The sequence below is a fragment of the Syngnathus leptorhynchus genome, chromosome 3 (genome assembly GCF_054491065.1).
Source record: "Syngnathus leptorhynchus isolate UIUO chromosome 3, UIUO_Slep, whole genome shotgun sequence".
Classification (NCBI taxonomy): domain Eukaryota; kingdom Metazoa; phylum Chordata; class Actinopteri; order Syngnathiformes; family Syngnathidae; genus Syngnathus; species Syngnathus leptorhynchus.
Genome location: NC_141197.1, coordinates 9,353,717 through 9,380,859, shown reverse-complemented (window position 1 = coordinate 9,380,859; position 27,143 = coordinate 9,353,717). Strand labels below are relative to the sequence as shown.

The window sequence follows — 27,143 nt, the reverse complement described above, 5'->3', positions numbered from 1 at the left end:
TAGCAGAGGTTTTATTCCTGAATGTTAACACTGTAGTTAATTATAGGAGAAGTAAAAAGAAACGTTATTCATGATTAGATGAATTATTTGACATAAAACTATGCCATCTGCATTCATGGATCTCATTAGATTGCACAAAGGTGCATGATGAAGTCTCTCCCTCCTTAATGTTAATTTCTTCCGAGTAGGGAGGGGTGTCATCTGTAAGACATGATGGGGCGGTACTGCTCACATATAACAGTTGTCTGGATCACATTTAAAACACATGATGAAGACATTTAACAGCATTGGAAAGGAAAGGATGAGAGTAAGAAGCAAATCAGTTTCATATGGGGGAAATGCACTTTTGCCTTAAAGAGATAAGGCAGCCAATGACTAATTTCGATTGATAATCAGAGAGAGGACAGGTTGAAACTCTCAGGCGTTTTTTTTTTTTTTTTTTGCTAGCTCCATTTGGACAAAGAAGGAGGTGGGTGATAAGAAGCCTTCAAGGGGCTCTTTGAATTTTATGAGGTCATTTTCAGCTTCTAGCTCGTTGCCTACTTACTCAAGTGAACACCGCATCAAAGCTGCACAAATAAGACGTTCAAGTTTTAAAGCCCCTCCATTTGGCTGCCGGGTGTCTGGGGGCTGCTTTTGTGACAGGTTACGTCTGGCTCACACACACACACACACACACACACACACACACACACACACACACACACACACACACACACACACAGAGTGAGGTTGAGAGTTTATGCAGCACATACACGGAGGAGGTCAGTCAGTCTGGCAGTCAGAGAGGCAGACAGCTGTGAGAAGGAAGACGACGAGTTCACAGCGAGTGCTTCTCAGACGCCAGATCCGAGTGGATGCTGGTGAAGATGAAGTGCGCTCTTTATCGAGCCTCCTGCTTGGTGACTCTGCTGGTGGAGCTCAGCTGGATCAATGGGAGCCTTGGTTTACAGAGAGAAGCTGGAAGTAGGGTGAGTGGCATGGATTTTTTTTGGCTTTATGCGCAAAAGTCACGGAGCTTGTACTTTGGATGGATGGATGGATGGATGGATGGATGGATGGATGGATGGATGGATGGATGGATGGATGGATGGATGGATGGATGGATGGATGGATGGGTGGGTGGGTGGTTGGGTGGGTGGGTGGATGGATGGATGGACGGACGGATGGATAAGTGGGTGGATGCAAGTGCATCCCGGCAAAAGTAGTACTGCCACTCTGTACTTAAAAAAAATCCAGTTCAAGCAGAATACTGATTCAACTCCAGTATTTCAGTAAAAGTACAAAATACAGATGAGTGAAAAATCTACTTTAAGTACGGTAACAACGTAGTTGTAAACTTTCTGCCACTGACAATAACAAATCATCAAAACAAACTCAATAAAAATACATTGAAGACAGATAGAAGATGACTCATTGGTGGGTTTTCTGTGGTTGAGTAAATAAATATGTGAGGCCACTATATGATGCATTTGGAGATTTTCTCAAATAACTGAAAGCGGAATCTATGATCATTGAGTTTCCTCAACTTTTATTTGCTCTCCCTTGATCTCATTACTTTTCTGTCCCAGCCACATGCTGTTTCACTTCCCCCTTCAATATTGTCAACATCCTCTCACGAGCTGTTTCTCATTAGCAAACACGAATCTTCTGGACAAAATTTTGGATTTTTCCGATTTAAGTGGCAGAGTGAACACGCTCACGCTTCTGCAACATACATTGATGCTTGTCATTGCACCTCTGCTCTGTTTATGTACTTAAATGGACATTTTTCCACAAGTCACAAATTGTCCTTTTTTTTTTTTGGGCACTATTACAAATATTTTTTTCATAATTTTGCTGAAAAACTAAATTACAGATTGTCTATACTTTGCATGTTTATCACGCACATAAAAATCTCACATACAGCACTGAAACATACGCAACTGAAATGAGCAAACTGAGATATTTGCTGGCATCACCCCACAATTTTTCTTCTCGTGTTATGTAAGCGTGCACACACAGCGCTTGAGAATAAGAACAGAGTGAGCTGTAAAAGAAACGATACGCTGGAGAGACACTTGGTGGCATGATGCTCAAATTCTGAGTACATGAACCAAGCCCTCCAAGATAAATTGTTTCTACCTTGTGTAAGACAAGATGTGTGCACGAAAATGACAAACCCCAATTCCAGTGAAGTTGGAGTCAAATCATAAATTCAAATACAATGAATGCAAATCATTTTCAACCTATATTTATTTGGATCTAGACAAAATATTTCTTTTCAAACAGTGAACGTTATGTATATATTTAGTTGGTTTGTCAGCCTTTTATTGATTTTTATTTTTTTACAAATATTCACTCATTTGGATTTAATGCAACATGTTCCAAAAAGGCTTTTAGATGAGCATTTTTGCTGGTTTTTAAACTTTGTGCTTGCAATCCACATGGTCCTTTTTTTTTTCCCCAACTTGTGGACTCATCAAACCACAGCGCACTTTTCCACTTTGAATCATTTCAGCCATTGTTGATATATGGCTTTCGCTTTGGACGGTATAGTTTTAACTTCTCGTTCTTGCTTGTAAACAACTGAGCCTTTCCAGGGATGCTCCATTTATAGCCAATCCTAAAACTCATTTACTTCTTCTTAACTTGATCACATGTGGAATGTTTCAAAAAGATGTGTTCTGAGCATTCCGCAACTTTTGTAGCCTATGTCCTAGTTTTTCGAACGCGTTTGAACATCAAAGATCTTGATTTTATTCCGTATTCACTCAAATACAAGTTGAAAAAGATTTGCAAAAATGTTTCGCTTTTCTGTGGCCATAAATGAAAAGATGACAGTGAGTGTTCTGTGCAGGTCATGAAGCAGTGGGAGAGGAAGGTGCGTTCAGCCTCCAGCCTTGACGAGCTGCTCCGACTCGCAGACTTCCCCGACTGGAAGTTGTGGAAATGCCGCATGAGTCTGCAACAGTCGGACTCTCTTTTTTCGCCACCTTCGGCCGGCTCCCACCGCTCGACCCGTTATGCGGCCGAGTCTTACAGCCTGGAAATACTCAAAAGTAGGGCACTACAGAAATATTCAGAAACAGACTGAAACACTAATGAAACACACACACACAAACTCCATCCTTGATTGCCTCTTCTAGTATGTTGTGTCTCTTTTGCATGCAGCCATAGATGAGGAGTGGCAGCGGACACAATGCATGCCAAGAGAGACGTGCGTGGATGTCGCCAAGGAATTGGGAACTGACCCGTCCATGTTCTTCAAGCCACCTTGCGTGTCCGTCCATAGGTTTGTTTAACACAAACCCAGCTCCACGTCATTCATCATGGATTATTTTTTCCATCCTGACAGGTGTGGCGGCTGCTGCAACCAAGAAGGTGTCACGTGCAGAAACACAAGTACAGTGCTGGTCAATAAAACTGTAAGTGGGCCATTGGGCATGTTGGTCTTGAGTAGACTGTAATCTCTCACACACTTTTTATTTGCATGTGCGTCAGGTCCTGAGTGTGATTCCTTTCAAGTTTGTACCAGAGCCTGTGCTGATTAAAGTAGCCAATCATACAGAATGCAGATGCATGGAGCCAGCCATTATACGACGGAATGCTCAACCTCAGAGGAGCAGTGGGTGAGTCTGAAAACTTTCTCCAAAATATGTCAAATGTGGTTATTGCACTGTCTGATCTAATTTAGTTTTTTTTGCAGATGTTCTCTGATCGAACAACTTTCAGGGGCTGAGAATTCCAAGAGGCTTTGCGTTAGCGGTTGGATTTGGGATTGTGCAAGTGACAGATGCATACCATACCCATCTAGTAGACCAGGTGAGTGTTTCCTTTGTGTGGTCATATTGCATGAGGTGTGCAAGGGAACTTATTTTGGAATTTTACTAAATAAGTAAAAAACAAATACCGTCATATGCCGATACGGGCAGGGGCATCGCTATGCTGTACTTTATATCACCAATAAAAGCCAGAAGTAAAAGTATTTTATGTTTGTGTTAAGGAAATATTCACCAAACCTCAAAACATCCTCAACACATTATTAATCAAAATTGAATTACAAGTCACGTATGTGAGTTTTACAGTTATGCAAGAGCTTCTGGAAATTAATCTATTAGTAACTTTAATGGTCAGTAATTACTTCCTGTTCAGAGTTTCCAATGACTTCATGGATGCCTGACTGTGAGATCGATGTGGATCGTTGCGATTGCATTCCGCGAGCTGAGCCGACAAGTCAACTAAGAGCGGTCCAACGCTGTCATCTTAACAGCTCCATCTGTTCTCACAGACGTCAACATTTTGACGCCTCCTCTTGCAGGTATAGCACACTCAGGACAGGAGCTCGATATACAGGCTGGTTGTTTGAATGCATGCATGCATGTGTTCTTTGTCTCTCTGAATGGCAGATGCAAGTGGCCCAAGTAGAAGCAATAGCGGGGACAACCTGCAGACCATTCTTTTTGGAAGCAGAGGAATAGAGGCACATAATTTATTTACAACACTATTTATGCAACTCACATGAACTAATGGAAATGATTCTTAGTCACAAGACCATGTTAAATGATTCTTAACATGCCGATCTTATGTTGAATCAATGTATTTGTTATTTTTTTTGTGCACTGAATATATAGAACTTAAAAAGATTATTTTTATAATTTGAATCAATACATTGTGAATAATTGCTCGCATTTCATTTGTGATATATTACAACACGGGTCAACAAATTTTTACTTCTTTTTAATCAGAGATACAAGTAAACGTTTCGAGATGATTTTTGGCTAATTTGCAAATGCTTGTTTTTTCCCCTGGCACATCAGTTTGTAATAATGATAATGATGATAATAATAATAATAATAATGTAATATATTTTTTAATATTCATGAAATCAGGGTTAGGTTCTTTTTTCACCTGAAACGTCATAGTTATAAATTACAATCCACCTGTCACAATACAATTGATAGCTAAAACCCGCCTAAAAGTCATTTTAACCCCTCGACGACTCTCTTTTGACATTGGGACACTTTTAGTGATACCCATGGGTCACGTGGATGCACACATCAACACATTTACAAAAACAAACAAAAATTGCATCATTAAATTGAAAGAACAATAAAGTTATATGTAGAAGTACAAAAAAGGAAATTTGGTCAAAGGTCACATAGCAAACACCCTGACACATTTACACAAAATAGAGGTCATATGCATGTCATGTTTTGAACTCTGGGTTGACAACTATTAATACTCAAACTCACTTTAAATAATACAGTGTTTCTTTGGTTTGCAAACTTGTCTAAAATGGCATTGATGTAAGTGACAATATAAATTCCATTTTACTATATATATATATATATATATGAGACCTTTATACCTCGTTTCAGTCTACTTTGATGCAGATAAAAGGGGTTAAATCAGTATTTGAACTTGTATCATTTGTTTTTATACAAGCAGTTCTACTTAAATACAAGGTGTGATTACTTTTCCCACCTCTACCCATACAATACAGTCAAAGCAGAAGTTACATTCTCCTCCAACCTGTCAAACAGGTTCCAACACTGGTTTAAACTGTTTGAATGTCGCACCACCCACTTACCTGATTCAACATCGTCCACATTCTCCGCCTCGTGAGCGAACAACTGTAAATCTAGTCGTTAAATTTGGCGCTTTTTTTATTTCGACAGTTATAACTGAAACAAAAAAACAGATTGTGTTAAATTTGATGAGAGACTCTTGGTAGGAAGAGCACTGAAGAGCAGGCCGAGACATGTCTGGTGGGCGGGACAAGAATGCTACCTGTGCTGCGAGAGTGTCTGTGATTGGCTGAGGTGAGCTGTCAATCAATGGCCAATCCCTGACTGAAGCGCTTCACCTGGAGCGGCACATAGATCGACGAGGCCGGGTTTCGGTGCAGTACTCGCCTTACAATTCACAGTATACCAAAGGCCAAAATTTCGACGTTGTGGCCATGCGGACCAGGATTTCCATCATCACTCTCCTGTATCTGAGTGAGTCGGAATATTTTAAAAGGGCCACACCTGTTTCTGTTTGCGCTACTTCTGTAAAGCATTCCCCTTTTCAATGGTTATTTCTCTTCTGAAATGTTTGTGTACTTATTGAGGCAGTGCATATTGAATTATAGACCAAATTGTCTTTAAAATGTAGGGAAGGACACCACCTGTGTGTTTTTATGTCTCAACTTGATGTAAAATGGTACTATGGCAATGAAATAGGGAAACGCCCAACATGGCTGTTTTCCCCTTTTGCTCGATAAAATACCCAGGCCAAGCCGTGTTCAAAGTCTCGATATCCCGATATGGGAAACAATTTAGGGAGTCCACCTTTTTGTGAGCCTAAGTACCCCCATCTTGCTCACAATCTGTACTTAAGTGGGAGTGCAAGTACCAATAGTGTTAAGTTGCTGTTTCAATTTCGGTGCTTAGGTGACAGGAAAACAAACTTGCAGTGAAAATGAAAAAGTAAAAAGAAATTTTTTTTTACTTGTGTTTCGATCATTTGACACAACTGGGTAGGGGGGCACAAGATTATCTACCTTGTTAATTTACATTTGGACAGCTAAAATCTGAGGATGAAAAGAATGATCCTGTTCTGTGTCAGAAAAACAAGTTAACAGTATAGAAAATACTAAATTTGTAACTGGAAAATGTCTCTTTACTTTTTCAGATTGAACATAACATATTTGAAGAGTTGAGTTTTTATGCTGGCACAAGATGTCCCAATTCTTGCAGCCGATGAAAAGAATTAGGGCCAGTGATGAGTAATAGCTTGCATTTTCTTCTGCATCATATTAATGGATACTCCCTGGTTTGTTATTTTAGATCAGATTCAGTTAGAATGAAGTCAGAAGAATCTCAAGTGTGGCGCGGTTGACTTGAACTCTTTATTTACATCTATTGATGTGGAATTTGAAAAAAAGTAGCAATCCCGTTTTAACCAAGTAAAGCCTCAAAGTGTTTGTGTTTTGTTTTCAAATGCAAAGTGTAACATTGTAGCATTTATGTATCATTGTAAAAATGTTTGCTTTTTGACATCATTCCAGTGGCGGTGGGCATTGGCGCCTTGCAAGTCAGCATTGCGCAGGATGAGTACGAATATGCCAGAGGTGACAACGTAACGTTGCCATGCTCATTCCAATCCACATTCACCAAGCCACCACTGGTGGTCGTCACCTGGTCTGTGGAAGGATTAGAAGCTAATGCTGATGAGGTTAGTTCTCCTTTGTTTTTGGATTGTTATTAAATGGACCCAAATTGAGGTGGATTCAATCCAGCAAATAAACAATGAATTTAAAAATGTACTTTTCATGCATTTCAAATGGTTGACTTCGAGCCAAAATGTGAAATTTGATAGATTTGAATGGTTTTAATCATTGATGAAATTTGGAAATGGCTCAATTAGATATAAATCAAAACCCTTGTTCAAATAAAATGAAGCCTGGTGGACCTAAATGGCCAACAATGTGATCAACATTTTGATGTTTATTTGAACAGAAAATGGTCGCCACATATTACTCTGCTGGTGCGTTGACCGACATCAAAGAAGCCTACAAAAAGCGCGTTTCAATGGACGTAGACCTGGCTACGGGAAAGGCCGACCTGCGGATTTCCTCAATCACACTTGGGGAAAATAAAGAATTTGAATGCCGTGTCCAGATCCCGGGCGACACGGAGGGCACACTTTTTGACAGTACTCGCTTGGTGGTTCTAGGTAACATTTTTCATGACATGGAACATCGATGTCCAATGATTATTACGTATATCGTGACATTTCTGTATCTGCGTTGCTTCTAGTGGCTCCATCGAAGCCCATATGTCAGATCCAGGGGAACGCGCAATACGGCCAGAACATCAACCTGACCTGTCACTCAGAAGAGGGCTCACCCCCACCCACCTACGAGTGGAACAGTATTAATGCACGTAATGTTCCTCATATGAAAGACCCGAGGACTACCAGCAGTAAGTACACGACTTTTACCGTTATCTTAATATCACCTGTATCGCACAAATAATAATGCCAGGAAGTGCAACCTTGTGTCAGAGGGTGGCATCCTGTCTCTATTCAACATCACCAAAGAGACATCAGGATACTACACCTGCATCTCCAGCAACAAGATCCGCTCTGCCAGCTGCAACCTCACCCTCACAGTCATGCCACGTAGGAAACGCCTTTGAGCACCCTGCAGTTTTTATTTTTTTATTTTTGCAACACTGCATTTTCATATCCTTTCCTCTTGTTCATCTTCCCTCCATGTGCATGTAGCGTCCATGAACATCGGCTCCACAGCAGGAATAATCGCAGGAGTTGTCGCCGCGCTGATCATCCTGGTTGTCGTCATCTACTGTTGCTGCTGTCGTAAGAAGAAAGAGGAAGAGGATTATGAGATGGGGTAACGTTTGTTTTACTCACACACTTAACTAATTAGCAACTAGAGGTTAATCTCATACCATACCAACTTCATTCAAAGAGCCCTTGGAACTTTTAAGAGTGCACAGACTAAATTAAAATATAAGTGTATTGTTTTATTACATTAGATATGTGTGTGTGTGTTAGTGAAACTAATTGGATGGAACAAATTGGACTGTGAACGATCAATAAGAGGACAAAAGTATGCTGAATTATTCAACGATAAACTCACTAGGCCTTTGAGTTTGAATATGATTAAACTCCCTTTGCAAATAGTTGATGTTACATGGGCTGGCTCTAGTGATTCTGAAGGCCCAGACAGATTCTGTAGATTGATATTGCATGACAAAGAGGCTGAAATCTGGCAAAAAAAAAAAAAATCAATCAAACGCCACTAGAACTGTGAAGTAAAATGAAATGGTACAAAATGAAGAGAATAAGTCAAAGCAAACGATTTCAGTCACATGACATTGTCATGTTCACTTTTTAGAGTTCAAGAGGAAGCGCGTCCCGGTAAAGTGCCTGACAGGAACGGAGGTGAGAGGTCAGTCGATAGACACATCGATGACGAAGACGAGCCCAGCGTGAGGGCGCCTCTTCGGGAGGGGAACGAAGGACGACGCGAACGTGACCAAAGCCCACGCAGTGATCCCGACGATCGACGTAGCGACTACAACGATCGTCCCAGGGATTACGACGATCGCCGTAGCGAATACAGTGACCGTCGCAGTGAGTTTGATGACCGGCGCAGCGATTACACCGATCGGCGCAGCAATTACACCGACAAGTACGAGGAGCGCCGTGGGCGCTATGACGATGACGACCGCTATGCCGATCGTACAGATCCCCGCGATAAGTACGATGACCACCATGATCGCTACGACGATGAGAGAAACACAGATCGCCGCTACCGTGATGACGACCGCTACGATGAACCTTACGATGCTCGGGACAGTTCCGATAGACCGCGCAGGAGAGATGAATAAATCTGACAGGTTCATTGATAATCTTAATTGTAGGAACTGATTATGGATGAGCTCAAAAGGAAGGGGCACTGTAATTTAGATCGCCCACTTTCCTGGGCCACGTAAAATAACGACAACTAGAAATAATTCATGACATCCAACTTGTAACATTCATTCTTTGCAACCACTCAAGTTAGGGTGGCAAATTGTGCAGTTCTTGAAAATTTTAATGGGAATTTGAGATGGGATTTTGGAAATGAGCCCTGTTGAGAATCTGCAAATAATTGATGGTCAAAGCAATGTTTTTTGTATATATGTAACTCGACTCAACTCCAGTATATGTACGGTACTACTTTGTTGACACCAAGTTGCCACAAGGCGGAGGCAAATGACTCTCTTTGTTCAATACAAACATTTCAATTAACTGGTTTTGAGGGAATTACTGGTAATCTTGGTGTCAAGAAACTATGAAGAGTTCAGAATGCTTTGCGGCAGTCTTGCTTCATTTTAGTGTCAAGGAACTGCGCCTTTCCCCTTGCCCTTTAAGTGTAGCTCTGTGTGGTCTACCTCTACTTTTTGTAAATTGTCTTTCTCTTGCATTTCCATCCTTTTATAGAGTACTTTTCCTCATTAGGTTCACGGGTGCACTTAATATTGCATATGGAAGCTTCTGGGTAGTTAAATAGTCGCTGAACAACATTGAACAAAACGTTTTAAATATGTAACATACCTTAATAACCTCTCTGGGTTATTTTACTTAATTTAATTTTTATTCTACAATATTGTGATAATTGCTCCTTGCCAAACATTGTCTTTTATGAAAATAAACGTTTTATAGTTCAGCTTTGGTAAATGTATGTTTTCCATATGTCATATGAGTGTAATGTTTTGTAAAACTATGTAAATTCTATTCAATAAAGCTGCCAGACTTTTAAAATTGTTCACTGAATTTGAAACACTAGAGCACTAGGTATCAATTGAAATGGACAGTTGGGTGTGGAATCTTAACTAGGACCCGCATGCCAACTGACTCCGTTCGTTATTACATTCTCGTTTCTCTGAGGATTGCATCAACTCTAATCATGGCTCCAAAGGAAGCAAGTGGGAGCAGTAAAGACGCACAAAAACACAAAGACGCTCCTAAAGCAATGCGACAGTGAGCGCCCGGCCGGCGCGCTGCAGGCGGTTGCGCGATCAGACTAAATTAAGCTCCCTGCGCACTGAGGTCCATTTAAATTTTGGAAAGTCCATTCGGACTTTCAAAATATTTTCTAAATTTTAGCGACCGCTGTGTCACAACAATGCGACCAGCGCGGTGCAGTTGCGCGTTTGGTGGCGCGCTACGGTTGCGCGTTTGTCGGTGCGCTGCAGTTGCGCGATCGGACAAAATTAAACTTCCTGCGCACTGAGGTCCACTTAAATTTTTGAAAGTCCATTCGGACTTTCGAAATATTTTCAAAATTTTAGCGACCGCTGTGTCACAATATTGCGACCAGCGCGGTGCAGTTGCGCGTTTGGTGGCGCGCTACGGTTGCGCGTTTGTCGGGTGCGTTGCAGTTGCGCGATCGGACAAAATTAAACTTCCTGCGCACTGAGGTCCACTTAAATTTTGGAAAGTACATCAGGACTTTAAAAATAGTTTCTAAATTTCAGCAGCCGCTCTGTCACAATAATGCGACCAGCGCGGTGCAGTTGCGTGGTCAGCGACGCGCTACGGTAGCGCGTTTGGCGGTGCGCTGCAGTTGCGCGATCGGACAAAATGCGCAAATGAAAAAAATGATGTGTTTTTGGGGGGGTAAACATGATTTGCAATTCGAATGATTCACTTCTTGAACAGCCTTCTGGAACGTATTGTGTTCGAAAACCGAGGCTCCACTGTAATGCCCGCATGCCTTTTCGCAAGATGCTGCTGTACTAGTTCCTAGGATCTTTATTCTGAAAAGAAATCTGAAACAATAGTGCTCTTATTGTGAAAAGCTTTGCCGGAAAATGCGTTTTAATAGTTAGCTTGCTGCTTGGGGGTCCCGTTATTTGCCACTTTCTCGCTGCACCGACGTCTGAAGTTTGTGTGCGGGAAAGAAGTGGCGTCCAGGATGAAGCGAAAGAAAATAGAGCGCAATGTCCACTTGGATCAATTGCATTTCACTTATAGCGTCTGGAACAGGATTTTCATCCCCAAATGGTTCATCTTGATCACTCTTTTGGCAGGTAGGTGGAAAAAAACGAGCAGGTTCACATGCCGAGTTGTACGGTTGGTTCACTGCCAGATAGATTGATGCATGCAGTAATTCGTTTTGTAAAACAAAATTACTCGTTATTTTTGACTCCGATGGTCATATTTCAAGTTGTCGGTGCCACGATTGACGCCAACCCCTATCTTGCAGTGATTTGAAAGTCAAGTGGTGCACCTTGAAAGAAGTTTCCTTCATGACCCGCTACTTTTGCAGTTGATTTCAAATTAAATCATAAATGAATAATCCGAATTGGGAAGAGTGGATTAGAAGAGGTGACTACTGACAGGTTTATACAATAAATGTTCAATCAATCAATAGTTCTCTCATTTCGGTAACTTGAAGAGTTGCTGAGGGGATGTTAAGGAAGTTCTCTCTACTCTGAATGGTATGACAAAAGATACTTTTTGTCCAGAGAGACTCACTGAAAATAAAATTTCTCTTAACTTGGCACAATGTGGGGGAAAAAAAAACTTGCACACAAAATCTTACCTCTTTTATTAACATGCGATTAAGTGCACATTGTGAGAGAGAAAACCTAACAACACAACCAAAATGCTATATTAACAATAACATTTCAAAAAATGCACCTTATATGTACATGTGTTCTTTAAATTAGACACTTTCACCTCATTCTTAAGGCCAAATTGCCAATAAAAATCACACGATTCTTTTTTTTATTATTTTAAATGCCATAGATGGGGAATATCTTGCTTGCCCTTATTTTGAAGTGGTTGCTTAGCATCCTACCAGAAATTAGCCTATAAGCTTGTCCTGCTGTCCCTAACCCTAGACTGACCAGAAATTTCTTTTCAAATGGTCTGAAATGAAAATAAATAGGCATCAAGGAAAGAAAGTGGAAATACTTCATACATGTGATGTCATGTCTGTGTGCCACCATCAAGACAGAAACTTACAAGTATTTTGTCATTTGAGTCAAAATTGCAATGTTTATGCCACACCCTTGCAACATTCTTAACCCCTCTTCTAATATTGCAACAGGATACCCCCACCCTCTACCTTCTTCTTCTTCTGCTTATATGTTCTCTCCGGGAGGGATTTTGTTCTATAAAAGTAATAAAGGGCGCTTGATCCTGAAAGAATATGTCCTCTGTCTTTGTTGCTGTACTTCCAAGTGAAAACTCTTTCTTTAGGATCTCCATTTGAGTTTTGTTTGGTCTTAAAACATTTCTTTCATTCTAATATAAAGTTCCACTAAGGTAGTTTAAGAATTTGGGTGGGAGTAGGGTGAGATGGAGGTCACATCTGTTGTCAGGGATGTTGTATTCTCATTTTTCACAGTTCAACAAATTTAGCTAAGGAGTGAAGTTCTGTCACTGGGATGGTACACTTCAAGATACTTCTTTTTGTACACTTGACTTTTACAGTCTGGGATCCCGAGACAAGTACAAACTGTTGCCTAGGAGTTCTATACAGTGGAATGATTTCTCAGTAAGACTACCATCCATCTAGCTTGATTTGTTTGCTTTGGGAATGATTTCTCCCTTAGGGAATGGAAATAAAAACAGTCAACTGTCAGGACACATTTTTTACTGTAACTCATTTTTTTTATATAATTAAAGTAATGTTAAGATTCTTAAGAATGTAAAAAAAAGAGCTTTACTCTAAACCAAAAAAAAATCCAAAATATCCTTTTTCAATTCCAAAAGTGATCCAAAATACACAAAAGTGAAAATATTCTTTTGTACAGGAGCTACAAAGTTTGCGAAGTGGATTTTTAGATTTACCAGTGTGCGTAAAGGAAGCCTCTGTTATGGTGGGAGTTTTCAAACTGTTCATACCATGAATGTATTTTATGCATTTATTCTTTTAATAATGTTCCAGAGGTAGTTTGAAAAAGTCCCAAGAGCTGTCTGCAGCATGCACCTGCTAGTCACATGAGGGTATCAAACTAGTGACAGAGAAAAAAAAACCACAATGATCATACTGTACATACAAAATTGAAATTGGTACTTAAAAACACCACAAGTGCTATGGTGATGCAGAAGCAGGAATTAACTTAACACAATGTGAGTGCAAGCCAGTGGGAGACAGGAGACAGAGGGCTAATCGTGCTGAAGCAATTGCGTTCGCACCCTAAAACACCTGATCCTTGGACCTCGTGTTTTCACAGATGTTACTGGGTGTGGATCGGATGGGTTCTTTCACATTGTTCGTTTGGGGTGAATGTTACTACTGAACTGCTGGGTTCAAACTCCTGGTCATCATGTGACTCCAGCCCCCTGCAGCTTCAGGCTAGAAAACAACAACGGGGCTGAGCGAGTTGCACCTCAGCCTTGGTTTTTTTTTTTTATCACATCAAACTGCACGTTTGCCAGATGGGTTTTGTTTTGTATTCCTGCAGTTTTTAGACGCAACATCTCATTTTCTGTGATTGTCTGTGGAAAGCCAAAGGGCACGTTTATTCAAGAGTCTTTGTCATCAGTGAACAACTACATGGTACAGGTGAGGCAAAATAGCCACTGGTTGAAATGATTCTGGATAGAATTCAATTAGTTTACATCGTGCAACTCTGTGGTAGCATGAGTGGTGCACAGATATCAACAAGTGCACAGTTTTGACTCACTAGTAACATGCAGTTTTGCTACTAGTATCACAAAGTGATCCTACTAGTGTGCAGAAATGTCATACCTCATTTGAAAAATACTATGCAGTTATTTTACTCAGAGCTGTCACAAATGGCTTTATGGAAGCCTTTTATAACATTTTAGTATCAAGGATATTTAACTGAAAGTGCCATCGTCCATTCTTTGTCCTCACTAGTAGGACTACCTTGGTATACTAGTAGGACAACCACCAGTCACTGCTGACATGAGTTGAAAGTTGTATGCTACTAGTTAAGTTAAAATCGTATGAGTAGTTATTGGCTAGTAGTACGAGTACAAGCTGATCTTATACAGCTTTAGTAACTAGTAAGTTAGTAAGAATTAGTTGTCCTGCTAGTAGGCCGAAACCTTCCTGGAAATGTGCAGTGGAATTTTTATTTATTTATTTATTTTTTTAAATACTTTTTGTGCACTTGGCCTACTTGTAACCAATTAAACCTAACTATGGATGCATAAAGCTGTACTAGTAACGCCACTAAGCCCAACGACAGGCATATTTCACACACTAGTACTAGTACCAGCACCAAAATCCCCCTTTTATTAGTTTGTAACGCTTAGTTGTCCTACTAGAGCTTGCTGATCCTTTGAGTCAGGTGTGTTAGAGGAGGGAAACATCTAAAACAGGCATGTTGGGAGCCCTCATGGACTGGATTTGGACTCGTCTGCAGTTGCTGTAAAAATGTCACTAGTATGATACAATCACTCTACTAGTGGGCCCTAATCATTCTACTAGTGCACTGTCATACAAGTTAATAGAATGAGCATACCCGTACATGGATATTGAATTAATGCTTGAACGACTTCCACGTGACCCATCACTGTTATTTCTTGAGCATGTTCTGTGCAAAAAAAAAAGTCAACCTTGCCATTGTTCTCCCGCAGGTTTCTTCCCGCAGCAGTGCAGCGGAATCCACGTGTTAGTCAGAGATGAGAAGAGGTACGCCATGTTGTTCCAGTCGGTGGTCTTGCCGTGCCAGTTCAACAGCGTGTCCACCCAAACGCCCATAGTGCAGTGGGTCTACAAGTCATACTGCCGGGACCGTACGCGGGATTCCTTCAGAGTTTCCGAAAGCATGAACGGAGGGCTGGTCGGAGGCGGACTGATGAGAGGAGGAGGCCACGAAAACGGGAAGAAAGAAAGCTACCTGGACTGCTCGGACAGCGACCGGACAGTGCGAACCGTGGCCTCTGTGTCTGGTTCCTCCTTCACGCTGTCAGAATACTACAAGAACCGAGATGTTTCCATCATCAACAGTGAGGAGCGCGCACACACTTTCCCAAATCACACTCGTGCCGTAATGACTGCTTTTTGTTCTCTGGGCCACTCTAGCTTCCTGGATTTTGCTTGTAGCACAAAATTACTCACTAGTAGTTTTACTAGATTCTCTGGTAACAAAAACACAAAGACACAGTCGGTCTACTAGTCCATGGACTATCTTACTAGTGGGGACAAAGAGCGGACTGGTACTGGTACTTGCATTTTCTACTGTGAATAGTGTTTAAGGAAATACATGTCATCAATCCTTAGATTAGATATAGAAAGTGATACATGGAGGTCGCCCACCGTAAGCGGAGCATGTCAGGGGCCGCTCTGCCTGCTTCCTCGGCAAACAGGAAAAGGAAATCAAGAATATAGCCCGTTTCCTGGCTGTAGTTTTTGTGTCTGAGCTCCTTGCATTGTCCTGTGTGGATAGTTCTTCAGCCAAAATACACCAGCCATGAGGCAAACTCATGCAAAACCGCTTTGAAGATTGATTGGATATCTTTGATATGCATCTAGTACACGAGTAGAAAGTCTCATTTATAGCACTTTTTCTCCTGCTGTATGATTTTTTTTTTCACTAGTAGGACAACCTTCCACCTCAAATAGAGTAGTACATGAACTGGAAAGTGTAAACTGGATGAATAAATGTGCAAACTGTTTTCTCTATTTTCTTCACAGGCACCTTAAAAAATGATACCAAGTGAGTTTTTTTTTATTTATTTGTGTCTATTTGTGTCTTGCAGAGGCAGACCTGCGCATTGCAGAGGTCCAATGGGGTGACAGCGGCGTGTACACGTGCAAAGTGGTGATAGCTGATGATGTGGTGGGACAGAATGAAGCCTCTGTGGAGCTGCTGGTTCTGGGTAAGATGCTTTCGGAGAACCGCATTTAGTCCGTGAACCTCAGAATCCAGGTGTTGCCTCTTGTTGTACACCTGAATAAAACACATTACACACTAAGTCGCCAACTATTGATTGACAGGTCTTCTCCAGCCTGTGTAAGAAATAAATGCTGGAGCCCAAATTGACAGTGTTGCATAATGTGGTATTCATACGTGGTCCTATTCAACTCCAAGAGAACAATAGAACCTCATTAATAAGCCGCTTTAGAAACAAGCAGTGGTATTTCACGGAAATTCATGGTCGCTTGTCAAAACAACTCACTCACTTTTTTTTGTTGTTATATCAAACCTTGTGCCTTGTTTGTGTTTACATATCGGTCTGGTAAATAACAAGTCATTCAAAAGTTTTCATGGGATTCAATTGACCCAAAGTTGTCACGGACAAGTTGGAGTCAAAATGTACAGATTGAGTTAAACATTATAATATTAATATGCTAATAAGACAGAATAATTTTGAAATATTACCAAATATATTAGATATAAAAAGCTGAATCATATGTTTGAATTCCCTTAACAAGGTCTTTTAACATTTTGTACATATGTGTCGTGTTTGTGAGTCTGCAGCATCTGTGAGTACTGTAACTCTATTGTGTGTTGTTTGTTGCACTTACAGTGACAGTGTACTCAATTTATGTGCAATTGTAAGTGTTGCTATAGCAACCGTTGAGAGCCTTGGTCCTCATTCATTCTGAGGCTGATCCTTTTGTCTGTCTGGCACTTGAGGACTTATGTGTATGCACAAGAGCCCGCATCAGCACGTCGCTGCTATTTGAATAACGCCACATGACCAGTTTGGCCTTGCAGATCATAACTGGGTGGAATCCCAAGATTTTCCTTAGTAGGCCTTAAATATGGAAATCTGTGAGTTCAAATGTATCTTCTTGTCTCTGTGGCACGGGCAGGGCATGTGTGGCGCTTCTGTTACCATAACAACTGTTGAGGCCTCTGAGGATGGTTTAGAGGTTTCTTTGTTTTTTTTGAACAAATGGCCTCATTGGCAATAATATGGGGATTATTTCATGACAAAGAGGGGGTAGTGGTCAGAATTGTGTAATACAACAGATGGGGGGGATCATGTGACCCCGGCTAATGTTTAGTCTGTAGTTGTGGTAATCAAATGAGCCAAAATGTGTCAAAATGTAATGTAAATGTAGTTTGGAAATGTTTTGTGTACAGGTGAATACACCCATGAACACATACTTTATTGCCTAATTGGTTTTAAATTCATCCTCACAGGCTATAATAACTTCATTTGAACACATTAGAAGTTATTATCATGAATAATTATTAACATGAATCCAGCATAAATGCTCCTCTTCGGTCTGCACTGGCACATGTTAGCACACTGTAAGCAACATATTGCAACTGATGCAAAACTGAGTCATCAGAAATTACACAAGAGCAGATTGGTCCAGATACAGCAGATTTCTGCACCATGTTTTTATCAGATTGCCAACATTCTCAGTGTGTTTTTTTTTGTGCGTGTGTGTGTTTCCAAAGCCACTTTGGCATTCCTGAAGGATGCTGACTGAGGTATGGCCATGGTGGTCAGCTGGGACCAAGCTAGTGTTCATACTCCAACTTTGGAGCGTTGTCACTTTCCCCTCTGCTTCCGCATACACAGTATGTCAGATTTATACCTCAAAATAAAGAAATCCTTCATTGGTTTATGTATACACTACTTATTAAAAGTTTGAAGACAGTCAAATCAAGTCCAGCTTAGTGTCCTTCTGAAATTTCACGCATAAGGAAAATATCCCTTATTTTGTGCCAGTAGTGCATTTGAGGGAATTAGACTGATTTTGCACAGAATTCTTCAGAGACTCATCTTGAATTGATGACTGGAATGCTCCAACTAAGATTGCCAAATTCCCACCTGGCCTGTGTATATGCGGACAGCCACCATATTTGCAACTCTGCATGTAAAAATATTCACTGCAGACCGTCATCACTGAAGTTATTTTCGCAAATCAAACAATCAAACTGCTTTGTTATATTTTAAGTTTGGGCATCTTGAAATCTGAGTGGAATGGGTGCATGCTGAGCCTTTTTCACTACCTGTCTGATGAACTCACATTCTGTCGACACACTCCAGCCACATTATTTACACTCGTAAACTCTGATGTGATCCGATATGTATAGACTGCATTTACAAATATATTCATGGTCATTTTTATGAAAAGCAGCAGTACAATTTTAATCAAATATCTTCACATTTTACAAGTAATACAAGAAAAAACACAAAACAAATAATAAAAAAAAAAAGATATACATTTATAACTGAATAAAACAACAGTACCAAAAAGAAATCAAAACAATCTTTCCTAACTGTGGACAGCTTTTATATTGGATCGCAAGCGCGTGTTCGGGTGTACCTAATAAAGTGGCAGGTGATTGTGTTCAAGTTCTTCTATTTCTCATGGTCTCAATGCATGCTGCTGCTGCTGCACCAATAACTTTCTTTGAGGCAGAATTCTTGGTTACCTTCAGCTCATTCCCTTTCCTCTCCTCTTCACTTGTGCTCTGTCTCTCACCAGGTTTCTCAGGCGTGCCTGAAGATCTGCTTCCTGGCTTTGAGTTGAAGATTATGCCAGGTAGGGGCATAATGTACTCCGCCCCCATCCTCACCTGCTTCCTTTTCACTCTTACTAACACTAAGTGGACGTATGTCTGTGCTTACGTTTACTGGGCAAACAATTGTGTTTAGTGGACCTTTGTCAGGTCAATCTAGATCTGTTAATATTGATCATTTTTACAATCGATTATTCCAGCGATCAATTGAGTACCGTTATCGGATTACATTTTATTTTGCATTGAAGTATACTGTGGTACCAAACAGTTTTTCACTCATTAATCTTTATTAACCAATTATTGTTGTTTATTTGGAATTGTTTAATGATTTAGAATAAAAGAAAGCTAAGCATCAGTTTAGCAATATCACTCAAGAGGGGGGGGGATTAATTCAGTCAAATTTTTTTGTTGAATCATTGAAATCTATATTTTTTCATGTTTCTGTACTTAAGCATCGTATTATTGATCAGTCTGGGTGTAGCGATGCAGACTTATCAGTATAAGTAAAATTTTTGCGATTAACCGCTTGTTTTTTTCTGAACACTTAGTCCTACTCTACTATTTGAAAGTTAGTTATGATAGTGATACTTGGAGAGTATTTTTTTTCAGAAGGGTACTTGTCATAATGTTTGAGGAACACTTGTTAAAGCAATTGATGGATTTAGTAATAGTGGAGAACTTTTACAGAGCTGTTTAACGCACTCACTCAAATGCACTCAGCTTTTGTGAAACAGCGATTATGTCGATTCAAGGTTTATTTCCGTTTGTGGCTTGCATACTATCTTATTGTTTGAAACGCCCCAGTATAGGGAGGGACGTTTGTTTATGTGACATTAAGTATTTAATCATCACACAGCGTGCTGTTTGTGGGCCAGTTGTATACAGTAGATGACATGAAGTTACTGGGTCATGCAGAATGGTCCCTGGAAGCTTATCTTTTCAGTGGATGTGTGTGGTAATGCTTTTAATTGAGATCCCATCACAAGTGGATTTGTTGAAACAGCAGCGGGAACTGGTGCTTTCCTTCCTGTAGCTAAATCAGGTTTCCTCTCTGTGTATGTGTGTGTGTGTTTAAAGAGATATTGTTGTCCTTGAGTTCACAGAAAATGTTCTTATCAGCCTCCTCCTTCCTTTTCTGTCTACACTCCAGAGACACGGTGTCAACATGGAGATACACGTCTTAATTGTATTTTAGATGATTAAGTCATGGATGGCCGCACATTTCCAACAGCTCAACTGGAAGAAATCTGTTAAAGATTTGAATATTTTGAAATGTGAAAGAATGGGGTGGAAAATTCCCAGAAAGTTCAAATGGAATTATACTTGCAAATTAGAAACTTTCTATGAACCATCACCAAGGAAGCAGCTCAGGATATTGGTGCTCAATGACATCGCAGCCATGCGATGATGAGAGTGGCTGGTCTTGAACCAGAGTCCCCATAGTGCAAGGCAATGAATTCAACCACTTGCCCACCGCTGGAATTTTTTATTGCTGATACATTTCACTTTAGATTGGATTTTTTTTTTCCCCCCCTGCATTGATCCTTTTAGCATGCTCACAAGTATCCAGCTTTTCATTGTCAACCAAGTGGGTTCGATTGCAAAGTTTCTTTTGAGCAAAGCACTCATGTTCCATATTTAATCATTATAATAAAGAATTGAAAACACGATAAGAAGAGGTCTTGAAATAAAAATGTCTCTGTTGATTGTGTACTCTTCCAGAATGGGTGTTTGTGGCAGCCGTGGCCCTGGGCAGCGTGTTATTCCTTCTGTTGCTTGGCGTGTGCTGGTGTCAGTGTTGTCCTCACTCTTGCTGCTGCTACGTGAGCTGCTGCTGCTGCCCGGATACATGCTGCTGCCCCAAACATTGTACGTATCGTACAAACACAACAGAAAGAACCTTCAAATGGAGCTCTAAAGGTTTTTAGAGTGCAGCAATTCCAACGACTCGAGTCATTTGTTTTCTAGTGTACGAGGCCGGCAAGGGGATAAAGACCTCCACCCTGCAGTCACCTGCATATGCGCCGTGCTTTGTTTCCGGTGTTCCGGCAATGGTGCCCATCGCGCCGCCTTCGCTGGTGGAAAAGCTGTCATCTGTCCCTCCTTCAGATAGTAGTCTACTCACAGCAGGTAAATCATTCTCACTTCCAGACAACATTGCCATTTTTTCGGTTCAACTTGAAATTTGAACTCAAAGCCCAGTGTCCCAAACTATGATGTCATGCTAATTCCACCACATCAATCATCAGAGTCAAAACATACCGTGAGAGAAAAACAATGAAAATCTCCCAGTGCTGATAAGGTCCAGTGTTTATGTCCAGTTCCGATGCATGCTGTAGGATCCCCCTACCGCTTGCCCTCACCTCAGGACCAGGACTCTCTCAGGGTTCTACAGTATGTAGAGAAGCAACTGGCTCACTTCAACCCTGCCAGGTCTACCAGTCACCAGTGTAAGCTTCAGAAACCCGTTCTGTGGCTCTTACTGTCCATGTGAAATCAATAGCTTCTTCAGCTTCCTCACAAATTTGCATGCTATGTTGGAATACACATCTCATTTTTACTTGTTAGGGTTACTTATTAGGCTTGTGTTTGCATGTTTCAGGATTTGACAATTTTGACTTTTCCGCAAACTTGCATGTCTGCTTGGCTGGCAGAATGTTTTTAGCATCTCTCATCAAGCGCTTGAATTTCTCTCTCAGTTTTTTTCCATCCATTAAATCTAATATTAATTCTTAAATGTGCATTGACTGTCATGCTAATGCATCTTCCCATTCCTGTGTATCAATCCAGCTTGCGACATGTCTGAGCTGAGTTCCTTACATGAGGGAGAAACTGCTTTTCGCCAAACATTCCGGAATGTACAGAAGAAAGCTCTTCCCCCCATCCCGGATCATGATCCTCAACCTGAAGCCAGGCGATACCGGGACAATCGGAGCCCAGAACCACAGCGGTGCCGTGACATCCCCCCTTCTTCACCCCAGCGTTATCGTGAGGACTCAAACCGCAGCCCAGAGCCACAGCGGTTCCGTGACGACCCCCCTTTGTCACCCCAGCGTTATCGCGAGGAACCTGAATCCAAGCACCGTCAATGTGCAGAGGACTCAACCCTGCCACGCCGCTACAGCGACGACCCTCCTTCCGCTTCCCAGTCTCGCAGGCACATACGTGATGCTCGGCAACAGAACCACAGTGAAGAGATCCGTTACAACAGGTAAGGTCAACCAAACTTGCATCTTATATACTACTCAAAATAAATTAGGGATATTAGGCTGAGTAATTGATGACCATACAAAAAGGTTTGAAACTACTTATAGATGCCACAAGATGATAGCAAAGACTAAATGAAGCATGAGAAAACTAGAAGTCTTTATCTAATATTGTACTAAAAATAAAATAAAACTGTCGTGCTTCCTAGCTGAAACTCCTGCCCCCGCAACCCGACTCCGAATAAGCGGTGGAAAAACGACGGATGGATAAAAATGTAGTTATAACAATTAAATAGAATACAAAGAACTAAACCAGTTTTGTAACACTTTTTCTTTTAATTCAGTTGATGTTGCTAAAGCAATCGTTTTATATTCGACATGGCTTTAGCTAGTGCACAAAATCAGCAAACAAGTGATATATCAAGATATCTTCCCAAAGTAAATACCTGTAATGTCCTCACTTTCTTTTTCTGTCCTGCCTCGGCATGGTTTTGTATTTGCAGATGGAACCCTCGATCGGAGCATCTGGAAAGAAAGACCTACCAAACTGCGGGACGGACCGGTTCGCTGGATGAGCTGGAAGAGTTCGCTGCCACTTACAAGCAAAGAGGAAGCAGACAAGCAGAAAAAAGGGAGGACCAATGCGATGAGCCAGAGCATCGGGAATTCAGTCGATATCCTTCCTACCGGCACGGTCGACCGCAGCACAACTACGACAATCGCAATGAGATCGGAGACTGCGGTGACCACGAAGACCGACCTAGAGGAAAGAAGAAAAACGGACATGATATAAGTCCACTTCCATCCCCTAAAAAGAGGCGGGGCACCTGGGGCAATGAGCGTCCTGCCTCACCGCCTCCCCTTGCGAGTCCACCATCAACTTCTTCTCAAGAGAAAGACTATGACAGAGCTTTCCTGAATAGCCTGTTGGAGCGTAAAGCTAAGTTACGAGGAGTCAACCACGGGAAGAGCGGCTCCCGGGGAGAGGACGATTCAGACACACCCTCAAAAGGAAGCTCGAAAAAGAGCAGCGGGGAGTCCGGCCGGCACTGCAGCAGGTCACCTAGCAACAGGCCGCCTGAAGCTGATTCACTGGCGCCTTACTCGGATACAGAGCGAAACAGGAATGACAGACCCTCTCCGCGGCCACCATGCCCTCGCTCACCACAACCTCATGCTCCTTCCCCGCTCAGTCGGCGAGGGGAGACCAGAGACAAGGCTCGCAAAGTGGTGAGTTAGAGGATTTGGTTGTGATGGATGCTGACGCTGCAAAAAGGGCATAGCAGTAGAAAAGACACAAAAGTTCCATGTTCTAAACCCCCCCCACAATAGGTGACCCGACTTTGGGTTTTTCGGGGGAGAGGGAATAAATAAATAAAAAAGGGATTGTTTATGGCAAAACAATTTGTCCAATTTTTAACCCAAATTGGTTTGTTTTTTTAACCCAGCATTTTTAAGGTTGTATCCCATTTTAAAATAATTAGAAAGACTTACTGGAGATTAGTTGGTGACCTTCTCTGCTTCTTCTTCTTGCTCTTAATCACTTGCTGCATATCTTCCAGCAGACGTGGCACAGCATGGTATTAAACTGAAGGATACACTGCGAAATAGTTTGTATTTACTGCAAATAATGTGTCTTTGTTCATTTATCCTTGTCAATCACGAAGATATAGTGAGAGGAAGAGCAGTTAAATGCTCTTCCATTGCACTAGGTAGGTATATTCATTTCTGATTACCCTCTGTAACCACTTGTGACATTTTTCATATATGTCTCAAAAGAGTAAAGGTCAGGAAACACTGCTCTACATTAAACTTTTTACCTTTACAGGTCAGGTTTGCATGCGACTCGAATGAAGACTAGGTAGAATTTTCTGCTCTGCATTCAATTCCTCCATCCTCACTAACATCTCCCCCCCCCCCTCTTACAATATTGGACAAAACTCGCTTCAACATCAAAAGTTCTTCTCCAAATAGTATATTTACCAGAGATGGCAAAAGGTTTAGTAGCTGTGAATGGTAATGACAGAAGTTGAAGTGTAGTTTGTCCTTCGGTTCTGCTTTACCACGATAACCCTGTGTGGTCTAACCTAACATTCCGATATTTTCATGTAAACTCAATTATATTGTTTTCATCCTCAGCACGGGACTCTTCTCAGCCGGGATTCCCTCATTGTGTGATCGTCTGTAAGAGCCTCAGCGCTTGGAAGGGGCAGACTCTACAACCATGTGATTCAATGGGAGCTACAGAACGTACGTGTGAGCTGATAAAAGACTCACTGTAACTACTACATGAGAATGGAGACATAGATGACACGGATATAAGCTAAACTGCTGATGACATCAGTGCTTCATTTGTCACCAGTCACCAAGAATACGTCTCAGATGGATTCATGTGGGCTTGGTGTGTGTGACCTGGAAAGTCCCCTCTGGCAGGACCACCCCACAGACCTTCCTTTTTTTTAAAGGGGGATGGAGACCCGTGAAAGTAGCTTTATGCCTCCGGCACAATGAGCACATTCATTTTTGTTCGATGAGATAACTACCGTACAATATAAAGAGTGGGGATTATGTATGTGATGGCAAGATATGTTAACTACCAATAACAGACATTAAAAACATTTGTAGATAAAAAAAAACCCCAAAACAATTCCATTCAATATAGTAGTCTACACAATAGAACAAGAAATAATGTACAACGGATTAAACTCTGCAAAAAAAGTGGAAAACCTCAAGTAATCAACGACTATCCTAAAAGGTTTGTAATTTCCCATAGATGCCACAAGATGGCGGCAAAGCACTTAATTGTTTCCATTATGACTGTCCTGACTAAATGAAGCTCCTCTGTTCCCAACATAGTTCCTTAGCTTCAGTTATGTGGAACTATCTGTGCCATCTGTTTAAATTTGAATTTTTAATGATTTATTTTAAAATCAAACTGAAATTTTCAAACATTAAGAATCGGAAAAATGAAAAATCGGAACGTCTTAAATTAGACGTCTTAAATTCAAATTTATACCCAAAAAAGAACACTTAAATTCAACCTCTTGAATTCAAATTTATTCTCAGAGAAAAACATCACAGAACAAAACGTGTGCCCCTTGAATTGTAATTTTTTTTACAGAATTGTGTTGACTGTATAAAAATGTTCGATTCAACCCTAACATTCGATCTTGTGGTATTTATGTAGCATCTGTGTTAGAATTAGAATTTTACATTGGGGTTTTACACAGATTTTTAAAAATCTGTTCAAATTTGATGTGAAACTGTAAAAAAAAAATCTGTGTCAAACAATTGGACTAAAATACCGACGATTTAACATAATGGCAACCATCTATCCTTCCATCCATTTTCTGTAGCGCTTGTCCCTACGGGGGTCGCGGGCGTAATTCTGTAAATAATAATTAATGAAATTTTGTCAAACAGCATAGATATACTGTATAGGCGAGTTTTCAGCAAATAACAGGAGATAGATTCCACACAGAAAACAAATTCAGTGAATCCCAAATATATGGAGGAACATAGTATCACCAAATACAGAAATCTGGAGTCATTCAACATGGAAAATCAAAAACTATCTAAGTAATACCAATACTCGATAACGCTAAATTAACAATACCAAATAATGTGTGACGTTGACCTCGACCCGCCATTGGACTTCTTTGTTTTAAAGCTACCACACAATAGCTCAAACAACTAATTGACCAATCAGGTCAGTTTAGGAGTTTGTTCTCCATCCAAAGGCAACACAGAGAAACTCTGCACTGTCTGTTATGAGATTCACAAGCATTAACGGGAACTTCATAAGGGTTTGGACTAATAGTGCTGACTGCTTCCTGTCAAAGTCAAAAGTCAAAGTCAACAACAACATGACCTAAATTAAAAATTTCATGTACAGCATTAATTCATCAAGTCCCTATTAATGAATCAGTAACGTGTCGACTCTCTGTGTACGTAAGTGCAGCTTCATTCCTCATTAAAAGTTGTAAAAATCGGATTCTTGAGTTTATCCCTTTGTTGTGTCCTCTAACTGAGTGCAGCTAAAATTTTCATTTGAGGGCTAGTATTTTGATATGTGGTCACATGAATAAGAATTGTTTGTTTGACTAATTCAGAAAAACCTAATTTTGCCGACTGGGTAAATAAATATTATCTTGTTGAATATGGAAAACCGTTTAAGCATCTCTGTTATCCAGTTTGAGGCGAATTTATTCATGTTCACTTTGACCTCACTACTAAGACATAGCAGTGACTTAATATATAAGAATGTCTTAGATACTCGTGCACCCTAGTCATTTTACCATGGACCTTAAGATGGATATCAAGGAAATTCAATGGCATGCTATAGGTTAAAGGTCACCCCTTGCCACTTCTGCGTAAACGCCTACAACAGTAGCAGTCAAATGTCAGCTTTGATGGAACCTTGTACAATGGTGGAACATCATTAGGTGAATGGGGTGACTTTTTTTTTTAAGTTTTGCCTAAGGAAACTATGCCAAGTGTGACTCATTTCTTTGTCCATTGTTGCAGTGACAAGCTGCCATTCTTCAATACACAGCTGGAGAGTAAACTCACACAGTAGTTCTGCCTGCTCAGCTTTGGATTTTTTTTTGATAGCCGTTTGAGCATTTATTCAATGTCTTTCAGCCATGTACTACTGCATTGAATTTGAGATGAACTCATGGGTGTAAAATCAAAGAAAATGGTGAGACTCTTAAAATGGAAACTATTTATGGCATAAATATGTTTATTTTTCATAGGACAGTGTTTAAGAGGGTGCTTAAAACAATCCCAAGATCCGCCTTTCTATCCTGTGAGTTTGAACCCAACACATTTGCACAGGTTTTCACAGAAACTTGCAGCAGTTGATTTTTGAAGGGTGGATTAATCTCAAAAACAGTGAAAGAGTAAAACTACATAGGAATGATCATACGTACTGAGGATATGGACCAGATGTCATACAGAGACCAGTTCATAATAT

At 40.7% G+C, this 27,143-nt stretch overlaps 3 protein-coding genes across 5 annotated transcripts; all 3 read left to right on the top strand.

Moving 5' to 3' along the window:
• Positions 1 to 82: 82 nt before the first annotated feature.
• On the top strand, positions 83 to 5,503 carry vegfd (vascular endothelial growth factor D). Its single transcript, XM_085906823.1, has 8 exons — positions 83 to 971; positions 2,840 to 3,041; positions 3,154 to 3,274; positions 3,338 to 3,407; positions 3,484 to 3,611; positions 3,689 to 3,804; positions 4,135 to 4,300; positions 4,389 to 5,503. Exons 1-8 carry the CDS (start codon positions 858 to 860, stop codon positions 4,405 to 4,407), a joined length of 936 nt encoding a protein of 311 aa, XP_085762949.1. The 5' UTR covers positions 83 to 857; the 3' UTR covers positions 4,408 to 5,503.
• Positions 5,504 to 5,803: 300 nt separating this feature from the next.
• Positions 5,804 to 10,296, top strand: gpa33a (glycoprotein A33 (transmembrane), paralog a). Its single transcript, XM_085906819.1, has 7 exons — positions 5,804 to 5,984; positions 7,037 to 7,203; positions 7,488 to 7,704; positions 7,788 to 7,952; positions 8,035 to 8,151; positions 8,257 to 8,383; positions 8,891 to 10,296. Exons 1-7 carry the CDS (start codon positions 5,945 to 5,947, stop codon positions 9,384 to 9,386), a joined length of 1,329 nt encoding a protein of 442 aa, XP_085762945.1. The 5' UTR covers positions 5,804 to 5,944; the 3' UTR covers positions 9,387 to 10,296.
• A 1,111-nt stretch (positions 10,297 to 11,407) lies between these two features.
• LOC147059141 (uncharacterized) lies at positions 11,408 to 26,322 on the top strand. 3 transcript variants are annotated; one of them, XM_085907880.1, is made up of 10 exons: positions 11,408 to 11,573; positions 15,106 to 15,477; positions 16,231 to 16,350; positions 18,926 to 18,982; positions 20,682 to 20,828; positions 20,928 to 21,089; positions 21,281 to 21,409; positions 21,750 to 22,170; positions 22,669 to 23,395; positions 24,305 to 26,322. In XM_085907880.1, the coding sequence occupies exons 1-10, from the start codon at positions 11,459 to 11,461 to the stop codon at positions 24,341 to 24,343; spliced, it is 2,289 nt and encodes a 762-aa protein (XP_085764006.1). In that variant the 5' UTR covers positions 11,408 to 11,458; the 3' UTR covers positions 24,344 to 26,322. The 3 variants fall into 3 exon arrangements, with proteins under 3 accessions (XP_085764006.1, XP_085764007.1, XP_085764008.1); XM_085907881.1 differs by lacking the exon at positions 18,926 to 18,982; XM_085907882.1 differs by lacking the exon at positions 21,281 to 21,409.
• Positions 26,323 to 27,143: the final 821 nt, after the last annotated feature.

Coding starts and splice junctions, on each gene's coding strand:
- vegfd (XM_085906823.1), top strand. CDS start 858: ATGCTGGTGAAGATGAAGTGCGCTCTTTATCGAGCCTCCTGCTTGGTG. Junction 3,275..3,337: donor CCTTGCGTGTCCGTCCATAG/GTTTGTTTAACA, acceptor CCATCCTGACAG/GTGTGGCGGCTGCTGCAACC. Junction 3,612..3,688: donor CAACCTCAGAGGAGCAGTGG/GTGAGTCTGAAA, acceptor TTTTTTTTGCAG/ATGTTCTCTGATCGAACAAC.
- LOC147059141 (XM_085907880.1), top strand. CDS start 11,459: ATGAAGCGAAAGAAAATAGAGCGCAATGTCCACTTGGATCAATTGCAT. Junction 20,829..20,927: donor ATGCTGCTGCCCCAAACATT/GTACGTATCGTA, acceptor TTTGTTTTCTAG/TGTACGAGGCCGGCAAGGGG. Junction 22,171..22,668: donor GAAGAGATCCGTTACAACAG/GTAAGGTCAACC, acceptor TTGTATTTGCAG/ATGGAACCCTCGATCGGAGC.
- gpa33a (XM_085906819.1), top strand. CDS start 5,945: ATGCGGACCAGGATTTCCATCATCACTCTCCTGTATCTGA. Junction 5,985..7,036: donor CATCACTCTCCTGTATCTGA/GTGAGTCGGAAT, acceptor ACATCATTCCAG/TGGCGGTGGGCATTGGCGCC. Junction 7,204..7,487: donor TAGAAGCTAATGCTGATGAG/GTTAGTTCTCCT, acceptor TTATTTGAACAG/AAAATGGTCGCCACATATTA.